Genomic DNA, 17,508 nt, shown 5'->3' with positions numbered 1-17,508 from the left:
CCTACTTTTACGCATTTCTTAGGTATACCTCAATACAAGATAAGCGCAGGAAAAGATATTAAATCAAAAACGGGACACATAAGAGGAAACGTGGCCATGAGTGGGACTAAAGTCATTTGATCCCAATTTCAGGAAGCACCAATTTTGGAATTTAAGCCTACATAAAACATTATATTTCTTTCCCTTTTCAGAAGGAAAAAAAGAAAAGCATTCCATGGTAGCCACGACACATTTCTCGTAGGTTTCCTTTAAAGACGACAAACTGTTTGTTTGTCTGTACTTCTTACTTTTGCATCCCAAAGGTTGAAATAATCCTCTTCCAGCAGTTTTGAGAAGACACTAGGTAACCAACTTTAATATTTAGTTAACATTTAAAGGGGAAAATGTGGATAAAAGACATGTTGGCGCCAGTTGCTATAACAGAGTACTGTCCGTTTTTTTCCAGCTCCCAACAGACAAAGATCCTCACACATCTCTAAGAGAAATTACCTCTCATCTGATGCATGTTGCATATGACCATTAAAAATAGCATTGGAATCATTGCAACGTAAAACAAGTTGAACATATTACAGCAATCCACAAGTGGCAAGACCCAACCGTTCCACACCATGAGAATAAGTTGAGGCCTGACGAAAGGTGAATCAAGATATAAGAATTCTGCACCTAAAGCCAAACCATAGGCTGCCTATAAACTATTTCTGAAATAACAAATGATTGATTATAATAGAAGGATAAAAACTACTTTTGGACATAGAACCAACCAACCAGATGATTAAAAACCTCATGGACATGCATAAAAGTTTTCTGAAAGATTTGCTTGGCCACTTTCACAGATCACTTGTAGAACTCAAAATCAGTATCAGGCTTTTTCACGTTCGTCCTGTACCCCTTTTCGAAGTCCTTGGGAAGAATGACATATCGATTCTTGCGCACAGCATGCATACCCGCTTCTTGACATATTGCAGCAATCTGAAGATATTGCAACATGCATCACATATATGCATTGCCCAAATTGACTCATTGATAATGGTTACTTGCATTTCTATCATTACTAACCACAGTATTTATCCAATACAAGGGAGGAAAGAAAGGACAAAACAGTTGCACCAAACTATAGAACCATGAGCACTGACCACTGTTCTTGACATTCTAGATAAGTAGCAAAGGACCCTATTTACCAAACCAAAGCAGATAGAGAGTTGAAAGACTAACCTCAGCAGCACTAATTTTGTCAGGGCGAGAAACATAGTCCTCCAAGTCGACCTCATCACCTAAGTTCATCTTAGCAGTGCAGACCTGCCCAAAATAATCAATTTTAAATTGTGCTTGATTTAGTATGAAAAAGCGGAAATACTTTTGCAGGAGATGCACAGTTTACAAGTTCATCCATCTAAACTGCCTACACTCGTCCTTCCTCTTCACTTCTTTTTTCCCAGGAATGAGTGAGGAAAGAAGACAAACATGAGTAGAAGATCATCTAACAACCAAAACTCACCTGAAAAACAAGCCTTTTCTGACGCCTATCAGGCAAAGGAAATTCAATCTTACGATCAAGCCTTCCAGGACGCAGAAGTGCAGGGTCCAATGTATCAGCTCTATTAGTAGCCATAATAACTTTCACATTAACAGTTTGGTCAAAACCATCCATCTGCAGACAAAAACCAGAAAGAAATTCCATAAATATTCAAAGTTTTTACATCTATACAGCCAGAACTACTTCAGATCTAAATAAAGAAGCATACCTGATTTAGCAACTCCATAAGGATACGCTGGACCTCTCTATCAGCTCCAGTCTGAGCATCAAACCTAGCAGTAGCAATTGCATCTACCTCATCAATGAATATGATTGCTGGTGCATTTTCTTTGGCAAGGCGAAAGACATCACGAACCATTCGTGGGCCCTACAACAGTCAAAGATTAAGTGAAATGATCAAAACTAGTATAAAATTAAAGCCAATGGTGGATTGAAGCGATCCCATTTCACCACTCTACATTCAGGATCAAAAAGGTTGTATCCAGATGAACATGCTGCAACGAAACATACAAAATGCAACGCAAAACTGCATTTTGACATAATTGGACTCTGCTACCTGATTGCAAACAGATCTGTCTACAATAACTTCCGTATTTCGAAAAATGGTTCTCATAAATGATGTCTGCTAGTGAAAGATGATTGAAACCAAAGAACCTGATGTCCCAATCGTTGTATTCCTTAAGGTTGGAGGTATTCCTGGACATTCCATCTTACTTTATAGCAGTGATTTAAAAGGCACAAGGCAAACAGCTTTCGCAAGCAGATCGGAACAATACACCTAATAGTAAAATTAATAGACACAAAATAATATCAAAACTTGGGAAACATGTGAGTCCCAAATAAAAACTTATAATAGGGATTTTTCCACGTATTGAAGGAACATTCGCTCTTCTTTGAGACCAGATACTCCATACATGACACCTGATAGCTGGTGCACATCTGTATTCCAGTCTATGACGTAGTCGATTTATTCTCTAGTCTTTGCTACTCTATTTTCCTCTATACTTTAATTGCTTATCGGTTTGCCCTTCTCTTTCCTTGTCTTTTTAGGTTGATTAAGGATATGTATGATAGAGTAAAGACCCGAATGAGGACGGTGGGTGGGGACTCAGACCATTTCCCGGTTATGATGGGGTTGCATCAGGGGTCAGCACTCAGCTCTTTTTTGTTTACTCTGACGATGGACGTACTGACGCGCCACATCCAAGGGGAGGTGTCGTGGTGCATGCTATTTGCAGATGATATTGTATTGATTGACGAAACGCGAGACGATGTCAACGCGCAATTAGAGGTATAGAGGCAGACCCTGGAATCTAAAGATTTCAAGTTGAGCACGACCAAGACAGAATACTTGGAGTGTAAATTCAGTGGCGAGACTCAAGGAGGGGAGGCTGGACTCGCAGGTCATCCCTAGGAGAGGAAGTTTTAAGTAACTTGGGTCTATTATTCAGAGGATGGGGAGATTGATGAAGATGTCACACATCGTATTGGGGCGGGATGGATGAAATGGGGACTCGCTTCCGGTGCTTTGTGTGACAAGAAGGTGCCACCGAAACTTAAGGGTAAGTTCTACAGAGTAGTGGTCAGGCCAACGATGTTATATGGGGCTGAGTGTTGGCCAGTCAAGATCGCTCATGTCCAGAAGATGAAGGTAGCAGAGATGAGGATGTTGAGATGGATGTGCGGGCACACCAGGTTAGATAGGATCAGAAATGAGATTATTCGCGACAAGGTGGGTGTGGCCCCTATTGAGGACAAGATGCAGGAAGCGCGGCTTAGGTGGTTTGGTCATGTGACGAGGAGGAGCACAGACGCCCCGGTGAGGAGGTGTGAGAGGTTGACATTGGAGGGCCTACGGAGAGGTAGAGGTAGGCCAAAGAAGAGGTGGGGAGAGGTGATTAGGCAAGACATGGCGCAGCTTCAGCTGACTGAGGACACGACCCTTGATAGGAAGGTATGGAGGTCGAGGATTAGGGTAGTAGAGTAGTTAGTCTGGAGTGTTCATAAAAGTAGTATTGGCACGCAGTCTCGCTTTCTGTTGGTAGTAGATTTTTATGACTAACTGTCGTTTTATTTCATTGTTGATCACCTTACTATCTTGTTTTTATTCTGCTTTTATATGGCTTTTTGATACTGTCCCTTCTTGTCTATATTTTCATTAATGTGATGCTTATGCTTTCCTGAGCCGAGGGTCTAATAGAAACAACCTCTCTATCCTTACAAGGTAGGGGTAAGATTTGCGTACACACTACTCTCCCCAAACCCCACAGTGTGGGATAATACTAGGTATGTTGTTGTAGGAAGAGGCCAACAAGTAAATTTTGTTCCAGTTCGATTTCAATTTTTCAGAACATTTTCTATTTTGCAAAAAAAAAAAGTGATGAAAGAACTCAAGAAACCAGTGGATCAATAGTGGACACGGTCTGTTAGACAATGGATGAAAGCAAATCCAAAATTGGAAGGACAGCAATTGGAACAGGGCTGCAATGCCAAAAATACATATTGCTCATATTAAGGATTTTCTTAAAGTAAAGTCAGCTAGAATATAAGGACCCGTTTGGCCATAGATTTTGCCAAAATAAATTTGGGTTTTATTTGGCAAACACATGTTTGGCCATAGATTTTGCCTACATTTTGGCAAAATTCCAAATCCCAAATGGACCAAAATATCACTATTATATTTTTTAAAAATTGCCCCAAACTTTTGTATTTTATAAAATAGCCCACCATTTATTATTTTGTAACAATGTTGCTTCGTCTTCTCGGTCACCTGATAGTGTATCATGTAGTTCATTATAAAAATGATAATTTTGTATCAAATTTATTTATGTTCAGGACTATGGTTTGCGATAATATAATGAATGTTATTAATAATGGTACTGTTGGGTATTTGTGATAGTTTTTAGAACTTGTGGGTATAAGTCATGTTTCATGTTTTTCCAAAATAAATTTGGGAAATATGTTTTGAAAACTGATGTCCAAACACATTTTCATCTTCAAACCAAACTTCACCCAAATCAGATTTTTCAGAACAAATTTGGGAATTTATGGCCAAACGCTAGCTAAGAATACAGTATGTATCTCGTAATTAACAGTTAGGACCCAACTCTAAATCTGTTAGCTGCTAGGTCTCAGGCATTTGATCTGAAATATTAAACTGTATCCGTAAGATACAAAAAGTTAGTGAGCTACTATTAGTTATCAAAGCTTTCACCCTACTTTTGTTACCTTAGCCCGGAAAACAGCCTAGGAAACTAGGCCTCCTTCTATCCCGATATTGAGCCAAGCCCGGCACCCCTGATTGTGTTACGGATTCAGTTTCCCAAGAACAATCAAACAGTTCGTAACTCAAATTGCGTGACGTGATTGGCTGTTAGGACGATGGGGACGATAGAGAGTCCTCTAGCCTGGTCCCGTCCTTGCATCCTTGTATTCTGATTGTTCTTACCGAGCTAGCAAATTTATAGTCTTTCATTCTGTAGTTAGGCCTCTTTCTTTGTTGCCTCTTTGTTTCATAAGGATCGAAGAAATACTTCATGAATAAGTATTTCCAAAAATGCTACCAGAACATAGGGCATCCTTGAGAGTAGTTTTTGGCCAAACCACTTCCTCAAGATTGTTCTGGGACTTGAAGAATTTTTCAGACACTATGTTCTGCTTGACATCTAATAAATGGTTTTAATTTTACACAGGCAAATCGTGGATGCAGCACTGATAGCCAATGAAGTACTTGACTGGAGGATTCAAAGTGGTGAACCTGGTGTGATGTGCAAGCTTGACATAGAAATGGCATTTGACCAGCTCAGTTGGTCCTATCTCATCTCTATTCTTAGGGAAATGGGATTTGGAGACAGATGGATCAAAATTAGCATCTCAACCATGAAATATTCGGTGATAGTCAACAGAGGTCCAGTAGGTTTCTTCTCACCTCAGAGAGGGGCCAGACAAGGAGACCCCTCTCCCCCTTTTTGTTCATTATAGCAATGGAAGGTTTGAGCAAAAGTTGGAAAAGGCTAGGCAAATGCAGTGGATTCAAGGTTTCAACGTGAGTATTGATCCTGGGAATTCTATCACAGAGTCACACTTGCTATATGTTGATGATACACTTATCTTCTACGAGGCTATAACATCACAAATGTTGTATTTGAATTTAACTCTTCTCCTCGTTTAAGCTTTATCAGGTTTACATATCGACATGCTGAAAAGCATCATGTATCCAGTCAACAATGTGCCTAATTAGATCTGTCAAACATCATGGGTTGCACAATTGAGTCATTCCCTACCACCTATCTAGGTCTACCTCTTGGAGCAAATACAAGAATGCTGAAATCTGGAATGAGATCATTGGGAAGTTTGAAAAGAGACTGGCAGCTTTGCAGATGCAGTACTTATCCATGGGAGAGAAGAGATTAACTTTCATTAACAGCGTCCTTGATAGCATCGCCACTTACTACATGTCACTGTTCCCCATTCCTAGCAAGGTTCATAAGCAGCTAGACAAGATCAGGAGGAACTTCCTTTGGCAAGGAAACAACAGCTCTCACAAGTAACATCTTATTAGTTGGTCCAAAATCATACAAGAAAAAAAGCAATGGGGAATTGGGTATTAGAGACTTGACCATACACAACAAAAGTCTACTCATGAAATGGCTATGGAGGTTTCGTATAGATGAACCAAGTCTCTGGAAGAAAGTAATTGTTGCTAAACATGGTAGAAAGGACAACTGGAGAACAAAAATATCCACTACATCTCATGGGGTTGATCCTTGGCAACATTTCAGCAAGCTCGGAAATGAATTCTCTGAGCAGGTATCGTTCAAAGCAGGAAATGATTTAAACATTAGCTTCTGGAAGGACAAATGGTTAAACAATACTCCACTCATGGAGGTATACCCAAATTTGTTTCAGATTGCCTAAGACACGAACTCCTCCATTGCTCAAAACAGATGCAGGTACAACTGGAATGTATTATTCAGAAGATATGCACAGGATTGGGAGATAGATAGTCTGTTGGAATTACTAGCTAGTGTGGAGTGGTGCACCATTGATGAAACCAAAGCTAACAGACTGATTTGGGGAAACATCAGTATTTTCACTTTGAGGAATACTACCAGCTATTAAGTTTTCAGAATCAGATAATTGACTTCTGGCCTTAGAAACTAATCTGGAAGGCCAAACTGCCTACTAAAGCCATTTGCTTCAGCTGGATTGCTCTTAACAGATGCTATATGTGTCAAAACAGTTGAGAGACAGTCAGCCAGCCACCTCTTCTTGCATTGTAGAGTGGCTAAGGACCTATGGAATATGTTCTATTCTATCTTTGGCATTCACTGGGTCATGCCACAGCATGTTAGTGAAGCATATGCAAGCTGGAGCCTATGGAGAGTTGACAAGACCATCAAGAAGATCTGGGTGATGATTCTGCAATTATTTTTTGGTGCATGTGGAATGAGGAATGATAGATGTTTTGCTGGGATCTCAACTCCAATTCAATCGCTTAAAGCTAGCTGTCTGCTTAACCTTTTTTGTTGGACAACTTAACTCCTGTAATTAGCTTTGACCCTTTTTTTGACTTTGTTAGTTCCCTCATTTTTTTATTGACACAATGTAAAGGGGCTAACAAAGTATATTTTGGTGCTCTTGTACTTCAGTTCTTTTCTTTTTTATGAAACACCTTACTTCATAAAAACAAAATGGTTTAAATTCATGGAAAAAGAATACAGAGAGTCTACTGAAGGATGCATTCTCTTGGAGTGCTTTTTTTTTTTGAGACTGGTACCAATAGCATTCTCTTGGAGTGCTTAGGAAGTATGCTTATTGAAGGAGACCAGTATGATTCCAAAAATGCAACCAGCATGCTTCAAGTTATGGTTGTCAACCAAGAATAGTTTCCATATAAAGGATGGAGTAAAAGAGTCTAGGAAAGTGCCAGTGGAAAGCAGAGGCATGCTGTCAGAAAGAGTCAGATAATCAATTTTTTTCCTGTGAAAAGTAGAAAGAAAAAGCAAATCATCTAATTTCCTTTTCATTATTCAACAATTGAGTAAGTGGAGCTGCAGTAGCTTATGAACATTTGCACTAAGGAGAAATATGCCCCCTAGACTTGCACCATATTTGCAGTTATACGAATGAAAAAACTTGCTGAACTAGAATCTGAAACTCACAATAGCCATTGCAGACAACTTGTCACAGACTCATAGGATTACCTTTTCCAAGACTAGACCAACAATAAAGTCAACAATTACGACAGGAACTAGGTCATGTACTTAGGGGTGGAGGTAGTGCCAGATAGATATATTGTAGGCTCAAAACTCCAACAAAGGCAAAACTATGAATCGATTGTAACAAACAGGACTCCACTAATATTTTCAGGCTTTTGCCGTTTTGCAACCATACTACTCCCTCTGGTTCATTTTATGTATCTTGATTCTTGGTTTAACTAGGCACGATTGACACAGTCTAAGAATGTAAGAAATATTTGGTTTTTGGAAATGGTCAAATCTATCATTGCCGTTACAAAAAATGGGCTAGCTTTGTCTTTATTGACTAACCGCATGTGTCCAACACGTGGGCCTTTTTTACAAGGGTAGGGATCAAAGTTGCCCTTGAACTATTCGAAATGGTCCAAATTTCCTCCTAAGCTTTGAAGAACATGGTCACTGTTCCGGCAGCTCACTGCCGTCTTCTTCAAGACTCCAAACTCCAAAGACTAGATCTTTATTCCCAAGCTCAAAATAACCAAGCTCAAGAGTCAAGCCTCAATTAGCCCAAATGGAACTCAAACAATGATTAGTTGCATCACCAAATAAGATTTCCACCTCTGCTGGAACTCCATCGACACAACTCCATCACCAATTCTTCTGAGATCACCAATACCAATGCCAAAACTCTACATCGACCTCCTAATGCTAAAACAAAACCCAAGTACAGAGAATTCAATAACAAGGTACACAAAATTTAGCTCCTAAATCATTTGCAGCAGTATTGTGCCGGTCATGGTGGGGTTATAGTAGTTAAGGACCGGTGGTCTTCTGGCAGAGGTAGAATAATGAATGAGGGAAGTGGTACAGATGAAGGTGTGATATAAATCGTTTGAGTGGGGTAGTTTTCATGTAGATTTTTGTGTGCTCTATCTGTGTGAGTCGTAGGGGCAGTGTTATGTTATCAAGGACGAAAAGTGCAAAAAAGCTCTAAGGTCCATTGGGACTTTAAGTGCAAAGCGTAAATAAAGCGAGTGCTTTAATGGAGAAAGGCGCAAATGGAGAAAAAATACAAATATGCATGTGTAGTCCAAGATTAAATAATTATAAGTGTGAATAACACTACATGGACAAAGAAACTAAAAAAGAATTACGATAAAGTGAAATATCAATTGTTTAGTGTCGCCTTTTCAGATTACACCCATTGGCAATGAAAAGTATGGCTTATAGCCTTGATGATGACACTGAAAAGCCCGCTAAGCGAGGCGAAGCGCTCAACATGTTTTGAACCTCGCTTCAGGGCTTAAGCGCGCTTTAAGCGCGCCTTTGACAACAGTGCGTAGGGGTGAAGTGCTGGTGGATTAATGATGCTCTTCATATGGTGTTTTTGAGGAGAAGAATTAATTGTTATGGTAGCGATCAATTTAGAGGGATGAGAGATGGCGACTGAGAAAAATAGTGGTCAAATCTGGACCATTTCGAAAATTTCATGGGCAAATTTGACCATCTTTCCTTGTGAAAAAGGGTCATTAGAGACTAACCTTCCGCCGTTAGTCAATAAGGGTAAATCTAGTCCATTTGTAACTATAGGGTAGATTTGACCCCAACTATTAACGGAGGCCAAACTAGACCATTTTGTAGAGTTCAAGGGAAAATTGGACTTTTCTCTTTTTTTATGATTGTGGCATTTGAGTTAGTAGCTTGCGCATACCTTGACTATTTCACCGGGTACATGTTACCTCTCACCAGCAAAGGTACCAAATAACTCTATCCACTAAGGCTTAGGCAAATGGAAAGAAAGCACTTTGTGTTTTTTACCTCTGTTGGGATTTGAACCCGAGACCATGGTTCTTTTCTCACTTTATTGACCACTAGGTCACACCGTTGGATACAAGAAATCTTTGAATCTTGTGATCTTAAAATAAAGTTGTATATAACATACCAAAATACTCTTTGAATTTTGTGGTCTTTAAACATACTATGTGATTCCTACAAGGGAATGACTTACTAAATATCGAATGTGACATTCTTTTTTAAACAATCAAAAAGCGAAAATAAGACACATAAATTGAAACGGAGGAAGTGCTACATAATTACAAGTGTAACAAAGCTCGTTGAAATCTGGAATGAGATCATTGGGAAGTTTGAAAAGAGACTGGCAGCTTTGCAGATGCAGTACTTATCCATGGGAGAGAAGAGATTAACTTGGCAGCTTTGCAGATGCAGTACTTATCCATGGGAGAGAAGAGATTAACTTTCATTAACAGCGTCCTTGATAGCATCGCCACTTACTACATGTCACTGTTCCCCATTCCTAGCAAGGTTCATAAGCAGCTAGACAAGATCAGGAGGAACTTCCTTTGGCAAGGAAACAACAGCTCTCACAAGTAACATCTTATTAGTTGGTCCAAAATCATACAAGAAAAAAAGCAATGGGGAATTGGGTATTAGAGACTTGACCATACACAACAAAAGTCTACTCATGAAATGGCTATGGAGGTTTCGTATAGATGAACCAAGTCTCTGGAAGAAAGTAATTGTTGCTAAACATGGTAGAAAGGACAACTGGAGAACAAAAATATCCACTACATCTCATGGGGTTGATCCTTGGCAACATTTCAGCAAGCTCGGAAATGAATTCTCTGAGCAGGAATCGTTCAAAGCAGGAAATGGTTTAAACATTAGCTTCTGGAAGGACAAATGGTTAAACAATACTCCACTCATGGAGGTATACCCAAATTTGTTTCAGATTGCCTAAGACAAGAACTCCTCCATTGCTCAAAACAGATGCAGGTACAACTGGAATGTATTATTCAGAAGATATGCACAGGATTGGGAGATAGACAGTCTGTTGGAATTACTAGCTAGTGTGGAGTGGTGCACCATTGATGAAACCAAAGCTAACAGACTGATTTGGGGAAACATCAGTATTTTCACTTTGAGGAATACTACCAGCTATTAAGTTTTCAGAATCAGATAATTGACTTCTGGCCTTGGAAACTAATCTGGAAGGCCAAACTGCCTACTAAAGCCATTTGCTTCTGCTCTTTTTAAACAATCAAAAAGCGAAAATAAGACACATAAATTGAAACGGAGGAAGTGCTACATAATTACAAGTGTAACAAAGCTCGTTGAAATCTGGAATGAGATCATTGGGAAGTTTGAAAAGAGACTGGCAGCTTTGCAGATGCAGTACTTATCCATGGGAGAGAAGAGATTAACTTGGCAGCTTTGCAGATGCAGTACTTATCCATGGGAGAGAAGAGATTAACTTTCATTAACAGCGTCCTTGATAGCATCGCCACTTACTACATGTCACTGTTCCCCATTCCTAGCAAGGTTCATAAGCAGCTAGACAAGATCAGGAGGAACTTCCTTTGGCAAGGAAACAACAGCTCTCACAAGTAACATCTTATTAGTTGGTCCAAAATCATACAAGAAAAAAAGCAATGGGGAATTGGGTATTAGAGACTTGACCATACACAACAAAAGTCTACAAGGGAATGACTTACTAAATATCGAATGTGACATTCTTTTTTAAACAATCAAAAAGCGAAAATAAGACACATAAATTGAAACGGAGGAAGTGCTACATAATTACAAGTTGTTAGTGTCTAATACATTCCTTGGAATATTAACCAACTACCTCAATCCCAAATTAATTGTGGTCGACAATATTTATTCTCCAAAATCTTTATGCTCTATTCGGCCATAATTCATGCCAATAGTAAATAATAAATCTGTAAATTAATTAACTATACCTCAATCCCAAATTAGTTGTGGTTGACGACATTTAATCTTTGTAATCTTTATCCTCTATTCGACCATATTTCATGCCAATAGTGAATAATAAAATCTCTAGAACTAGAAATTCTCTAAATCTCACACTTATCCTCAAACTGGAGTACAGGTATCTTACAAAAACAAAGAAAACTTGGGCAATTCTCGAAAAATTAATGTCATTTCATCAACTACACCTTTGCTCAAATGTTTTTTGTTACCAAGTAGTTGGTGCAATTCTCTCCCCCGTAAATTCCCCTGAGCTTTTTTGAATTTTTTAGATCCTTGGAATTACCTTAGCTAGCCTGTATTGGAGCTAAGACTTTCTTTTGTACTCATCATCCTTTTGTTCTTTTCCTTTTGCATCTGCTTGATGCCATTAATGAAAATTTCTTAGTTCATCAAAAACAACTAAACCTTAGACTAACAGTTGTTATCACCTATTTCGATCCTTTGCTTATATTGTCTTCTGCTCTTAGCTATGTCCATGTGCTTCCGAGAGATTGTAGGTCTTCTGAAGTAACTACCCTCAATGTGATTTTTATCTCGTCCATCTTTTCTACCTTCAATCATCATTATGCCGCATCTATAAATAGTGTGTGCTAAGATCCACAGAGGACATAGCAAAACCAATATGTTCTATTTGGCCTCACCACCACTCTATAAAACCTGTCTTTCACTTTTTTAAGTATCTTCTTATCATGTAACAATCTCACTACACTTCTACATTCAGTCGTCACACTTCCATTCTCCTAGAACACTGGGTCTAGATATTTGCATTGTTTGCATTTAGACATCATACTCCTATAGAATCTCACTGCACTTTTATTCTTCTTATGTGCTAAACCTACGGTGATAAATTCTAACTTCTAGTTCTTCAGAAACCGTTATTCTATAGAGTGTCTCCACGATCCCTACTTTCGCTCGTTCTTTGCTAGTTCATTAACACAATATTATTTTAAAATAACACACAATAACAACCTTAACTTGTATGATATTGGTTGGTTTGTCAATAATCAGGATACATAATACGGGGTCAAGGCAGATCTTAAGTGTAAACCAGCAATTATCGGGAACTTCTCTATATATCATACATGTATTCTCGCTCTAACACTGATGATTGTTCCCCATAATATCCTTCATTGCATTCCATATTTTATGCGAATTCCTTTCCACTTTTCTTGAGCACACACAAGGCTTTTCTTCAACATAATTTTCTGATAAAGACTTTCTTTAACACTATGTCATACACTTTCTCTAAACCAATGAGTATCATGTGGGAATCTGCATTTCTCTCACTTCACTTTTATTCTTTTTATGGGCTAAACCTTTAGTGATAAATTCAAGCTAACTTCTAGTTCTTCGGAAAACGTTGTTCTCTGGGGTGGCTCCATAATTCCTGCTTTTGTTCAACTCATTTGCTATTTATTTCATTAACGCAGTATTACTTGAAAATAACACACAACAAGACTTTATCTTGTATTCTATTGGTTAGTTCGTCGATAATCAGGATATACAGTACGGGTCAAGGTAGATCATAAGTGTAAACCCACAATTATTGGGAACTTCTCTATATATCATCCTTGTATTCTCGCACTCTTGCATTGATGATTGTTCCCCGTAATATCCTTCATTGCATTTTTATATATTTTTATAAATTCCTTTCCTCTTGAGCACCCACAAAAAGACTTTTCTTCAACATAACTTTTTGATAAAGACTTCCCTTAATACTATGTCATATGCTTTCTCTAAACCAACGAGTATCATGTGGGAATCTGCATTTCTTTCCCTATAAACTTTCATCAGTTTTATTTGCAAAGAAAGCTCTATGGTAGATCAACCGCGCATAAATCCAAAATGGTTCTCTATCACACTTGGAATGTCCCAAAGTTTATGCTCTAACACTCTTTCACAAATTTCACCATACGGCTCATAAGATTAGTACAACGATAACTCGCACAACTTTGTTCTTATTTATTGACAACAACAACAACATACCCAGTATTATCCCACACTGTGGGGTCTGGGGAAGGTAGTATGTACACAGACCTTACCCCTACCTTGTGAGGATAGAGAGGTTGTTTCCAATAGACCCTCGGTTCAGGAAAGCATAAGCACCACATTAATGAAAATATAGACAAGAAGGGACAGTACCAAAAAGCCATATAAAAGCAGAATAAAAACAACAAAATAGTAAGGTGATCAACAATGAAAGAAAACAACGGTTAATCATAAAAACCTACTACCAACAGGAAGCGAGACTGCGTGTCAATACTACTGTTATGAACACTCTAGACTACCTACTCTACTACCCTAATTCTCGACCTCCATACCTTCCTATCAAGGGTCATGTCCTCAGTTGAAGTTGCGCCATGTCTTGCCTAATCACCTCTCCCCCCTTCTTCTTTGGCCTACCTCTACCTCTCCGTAGTCCCTCCAATGTCAACCTCTCACACCTCATCGACGGGGCGTCTGTGCTCCTCCTGCTCGCATGCCCAAACCATCTAAGTCGCGCTTCCCGCATCTTGTCCTCAATAGGGGCCACACCCACCTTGTCGCGAATAACCTCATTTCTGATCTTATCTAACCTGGTGTGCCCACACATCCATCGCAACATCCTCATCTCTGCTACCTACATCTTCTGTAGGTGAGCGATCTTGACTAGCCAACACTCCGCCCCATACAACATCGTTGATCTGACCACCACTTTGTAGAACTTACCCTTAAGTTTCGGTGGCACCTTCTTGTCACACAAAACACCCAAGTGAGTCTCCATTTGTTCTTATTTATTGAAACAAAGGTATTGTTTCTCCACTCATTCAGCATCTTTCTTCTCCTTAATATAATATTGAATTACCTTGATTAGTCATCAAACTCAACCTTTTCAAAATACTTCCAAACCTCATAAGAATAGTTTTTGAACAAGAAGTTTTTCTATCATATTCCCCATTGCTTTGCATCATTTACTTTAGTAGACCTAATTCTACCAGTGTAGCTAAGATTAAGTTATTCTCGTGTTATCATACTTTAAAACTAAGCAAAAGTTGACTGAGTTCTAAACATTAAGAATGATTACTTGGAGTCCGCTTCTTCCAAAACGAATCATGGTTCACAGGTCTAAAACATAAAACAACCTTAGATAGCCAAACAGCTCAAAAAATCATGTGTAAGCTCCAAACATGATTCTAACCTTTTAAACATGTTCCAAGGGCAACAGTGTTAATTGCCTAAACAAGACCATAGTAGGAGTATTTCCGTCGCTCTTGCATTAGCTACTGATTACGTCATTTAAACGGAAAATGGACCTCTCATGCAAGAAAAGTTGCTTTTCTTCCAAATCCCCCTTTATGAGACAGAACCGGAAAGACTTTAAATGCCAAGTTTTTGTTTGAATGGATGCAACTGGAAGAGTTCAACAGTCATGAGTAATAGGTGATAACAACAGATTAACACATAAAATATCAAGGCTCAGGGCATTTCAAGATTTCAATGCTTACCTCACCCAAGTACTTCTGAACAAATTCCGAGCCAACAACCCTTATGAAGGATGCAGTCGTGTGATGCGCAACAGCCTTTGCAAGCATAGTTTTTCCAGTACCTGGTGGACCGTACAGCAAAACACCACGGGGTGGATCTATACCAATCTGCTTGTACAAGTCATGATGGGTCAGAGGTAACTCAACAGCTTCACGGATTTCCTGCTTTTGAATGTCACATCCTCCAATATCCTGGTTTCAGGGAAAATGTGTGTAAAAAGTAAGGAAATAAATAAAAACTAATAACAGGAACCAGATTAAACCAGAAATTTACTTCCAATATAGTAGCCAGACACGTTACATGCACATGTGCATATGTAAGGTGCAATTACTAAACCAAAAGGCCACATAGTTGTCCTAATAAGCATTCTAAGCTTAGAACAATATTTTCCCTCTAACAGCAGTAGACTTTTTCGGTCTTAAGCACAAAACTGGAGAAATGTTAATAATTGTGCCCTCCACATTCATCTTCCCTGCTAATAAGGAAAAGTGAATTTAAATGACAAAGTTCCTTTTTGTGTCAGTTAAATTTCCAAGTTCCCTTCCAATCACCTACATGCTATTTACATGTGAATCAATAAATTGTTAGTACATGTCTACATGATGCAATATTTCACATGTCACTTCCACGCAACTCCTAATAATAGTCAACTATCTACAGTTTCTTGCAAGTTGAGGCCAGTGGAAAAATCTTGTTTAGTGGCCACAATTTATTTTACAAAATTTAAAAATCTTGTTTAGTGGCCAGTGGAAAAGTTTCTTGCAAGTTGAGGCCAGTGAAAGTTGGTTGCTCGTAATTTAATGAAATTTATAATAAAATGAGTTGATATGCTTTTTGACATTATTTGAAAATCAACTTTCAATCTCTTCTTTAATCTGCAACAATAACATGTGTTGATATGCTTTTTGACATTATTTGAAAATCAACTTTCAATCTCTTCTTTTATCTTCAACAATCGAGAATGTAACATCAGACTCTAGGATGTTCGAGGTTGAAAAGCTAAGTATCTAATTTTTAGGCAGCTAATAAATACTTCCCTATAACTATTTGAGAGCTGAGGCTATAACCCCTTATCTAAACCTAATTCATATTTGAAGTTTTAAAACTATGATTGCAATGCAAAGAGTTTGTAGCTAGTCTCAATTCATGCCTAAATCGGCAACTCCTATTCTCAACATAGCAAACCCTAGCGCATCCCAGAAACTATAGATTAAATTATAAAACTCTAGTTCCAATCATGAATAACAGCCCTAAATTTCACGAATAGATACAACAATAAGTACTATTAAGAACTATCATATCAGAGATACAAAATTTTTAATCAACAAATTGACATAAGAACCATACTCAACACATCAAGGTAAAAAGCCTAACTGCAAAATTCAGGAACCAAAGACTTACAGTGTAAGTAACGTCAGGCTTCTCCGATTGGCTAAGCAGCGAAATACTGGAATCTGCCTCAGGAGGTAAAACATCGACAAGGGCATTCGAGTGGCGGTGCAAAGCAACAGAAGCCGAGGGTTTAAGGAGCTCCCGATTAATCGTACTGAGTATCCTGACGTAGTAATTGGAACCAGTAGTGGAACCGACTATGGCGTTATTCTGGTCAATCATCTCCATGAACTGGCCGATTACGAGCGGCACCGATTGGATCCGCTTGACCTCTTCCTGAGCTCGTAGGTTTTCGCGCCTGAGATTCTTAAGCTCATCCTTCACATATTCTTCTTGAATATCAATGAACTCGAGCTGTCGTTGAAGAGATTTGAGGCGGCCATAGAGGTCATCTTCGCCGCCGTCGGAGGTAACGTCGTGTACGGAGGAGTACGGCCGAGTTGCCGGTAGCTCCGCAGCGGGTGTTGGATCGAGAACCATTGGTGTTGCCATTGATGGGACTGGAAGAGACTAATGAGAGCTGACAGAGAATAGGGAGAGAGAATGGAGCAGGAAACAAGGAACTGCGACATATACTAACTTGGAGGCTTATTGCAAGGATTAGCTATAGTTTAGCTAATTAGTAGTAAGGTAAGCTCGTCCTATGCACGGTCCCAACATAATTAATTTGTGAAGTATATAGTGATAATTTGTGAACAACATATGATAACTTTATAATAGAGCAATTCATTTATAATCATCCGCCAGAAACTAATATCGGCCGCTAGCCACAAATTGCAATATACATTTTATAGCCCAAAATCAATTATAACGGCTAGCCAAATCTCTTCCCCATCTCCGAACAAAAAATGGTTGGGTTTAGTCGCCGTTGTTTGGGTCCAATCCATTTCCGGCAACAATTACACTTTCTCCAACTACTCTGACGCACTCAAATCCCTTATGTCCTTAACACAACTCCAACTCAACAACCTCTCTGTCGCTAAAGACATCGGAAAAGCCTTCAGAATTTTCGTCGGTCTAGCTTCCGACCGATTACCAACTCCCGTAATTCTCCTCATTGGCTCA

General features: G+C 38.9%; 1 protein-coding gene across 2 annotated transcripts; it reads right to left on the bottom strand.

Moving 5' to 3' along the window:
• Positions 1-513: 513 nt before the first annotated feature.
• LOC104089061 (26S proteasome regulatory subunit 6B homolog) lies at positions 514-17,161 on the bottom strand. 2 transcript variants are annotated; one of them, XR_011409849.1, is made up of 7 exons: positions 16,453-17,161; positions 15,012-15,242; positions 1,743-1,901; positions 1,496-1,648; positions 1,213-1,296; positions 766-969; positions 514-626 (listed from the first exon to the last, which is right to left on the bottom strand). XR_011409849.1 is itself a non-coding variant. In XM_070181688.1 (6 exons), the coding sequence occupies exons 1-6, from the start codon at positions 16,933-16,935 to the stop codon at positions 835-837; spliced, it is 1,245 nt and encodes a 414-aa protein (XP_070037789.1). In that variant the 5' UTR covers positions 16,936-17,160; the 3' UTR covers positions 514-834. The 2 variants fall into 2 exon arrangements, 1 of the variants encoding a protein (XP_070037789.1); XM_070181688.1 differs by having other exon boundaries at positions 514-969; positions 16,453-17,160.
• Positions 17,162-17,508: the final 347 nt, after the last annotated feature.

The sequence above is a fragment of the Nicotiana tomentosiformis genome, chromosome 7 (genome assembly GCF_000390325.3).
Source record: "Nicotiana tomentosiformis chromosome 7, ASM39032v3, whole genome shotgun sequence".
Taxonomy (NCBI): Eukaryota; Viridiplantae; Streptophyta; class Magnoliopsida; order Solanales; family Solanaceae; genus Nicotiana; species Nicotiana tomentosiformis.
The sequence above is the reverse complement of the archived record's forward strand: the minus strand, read 5'-3'. Positions and strand labels throughout refer to the sequence as shown.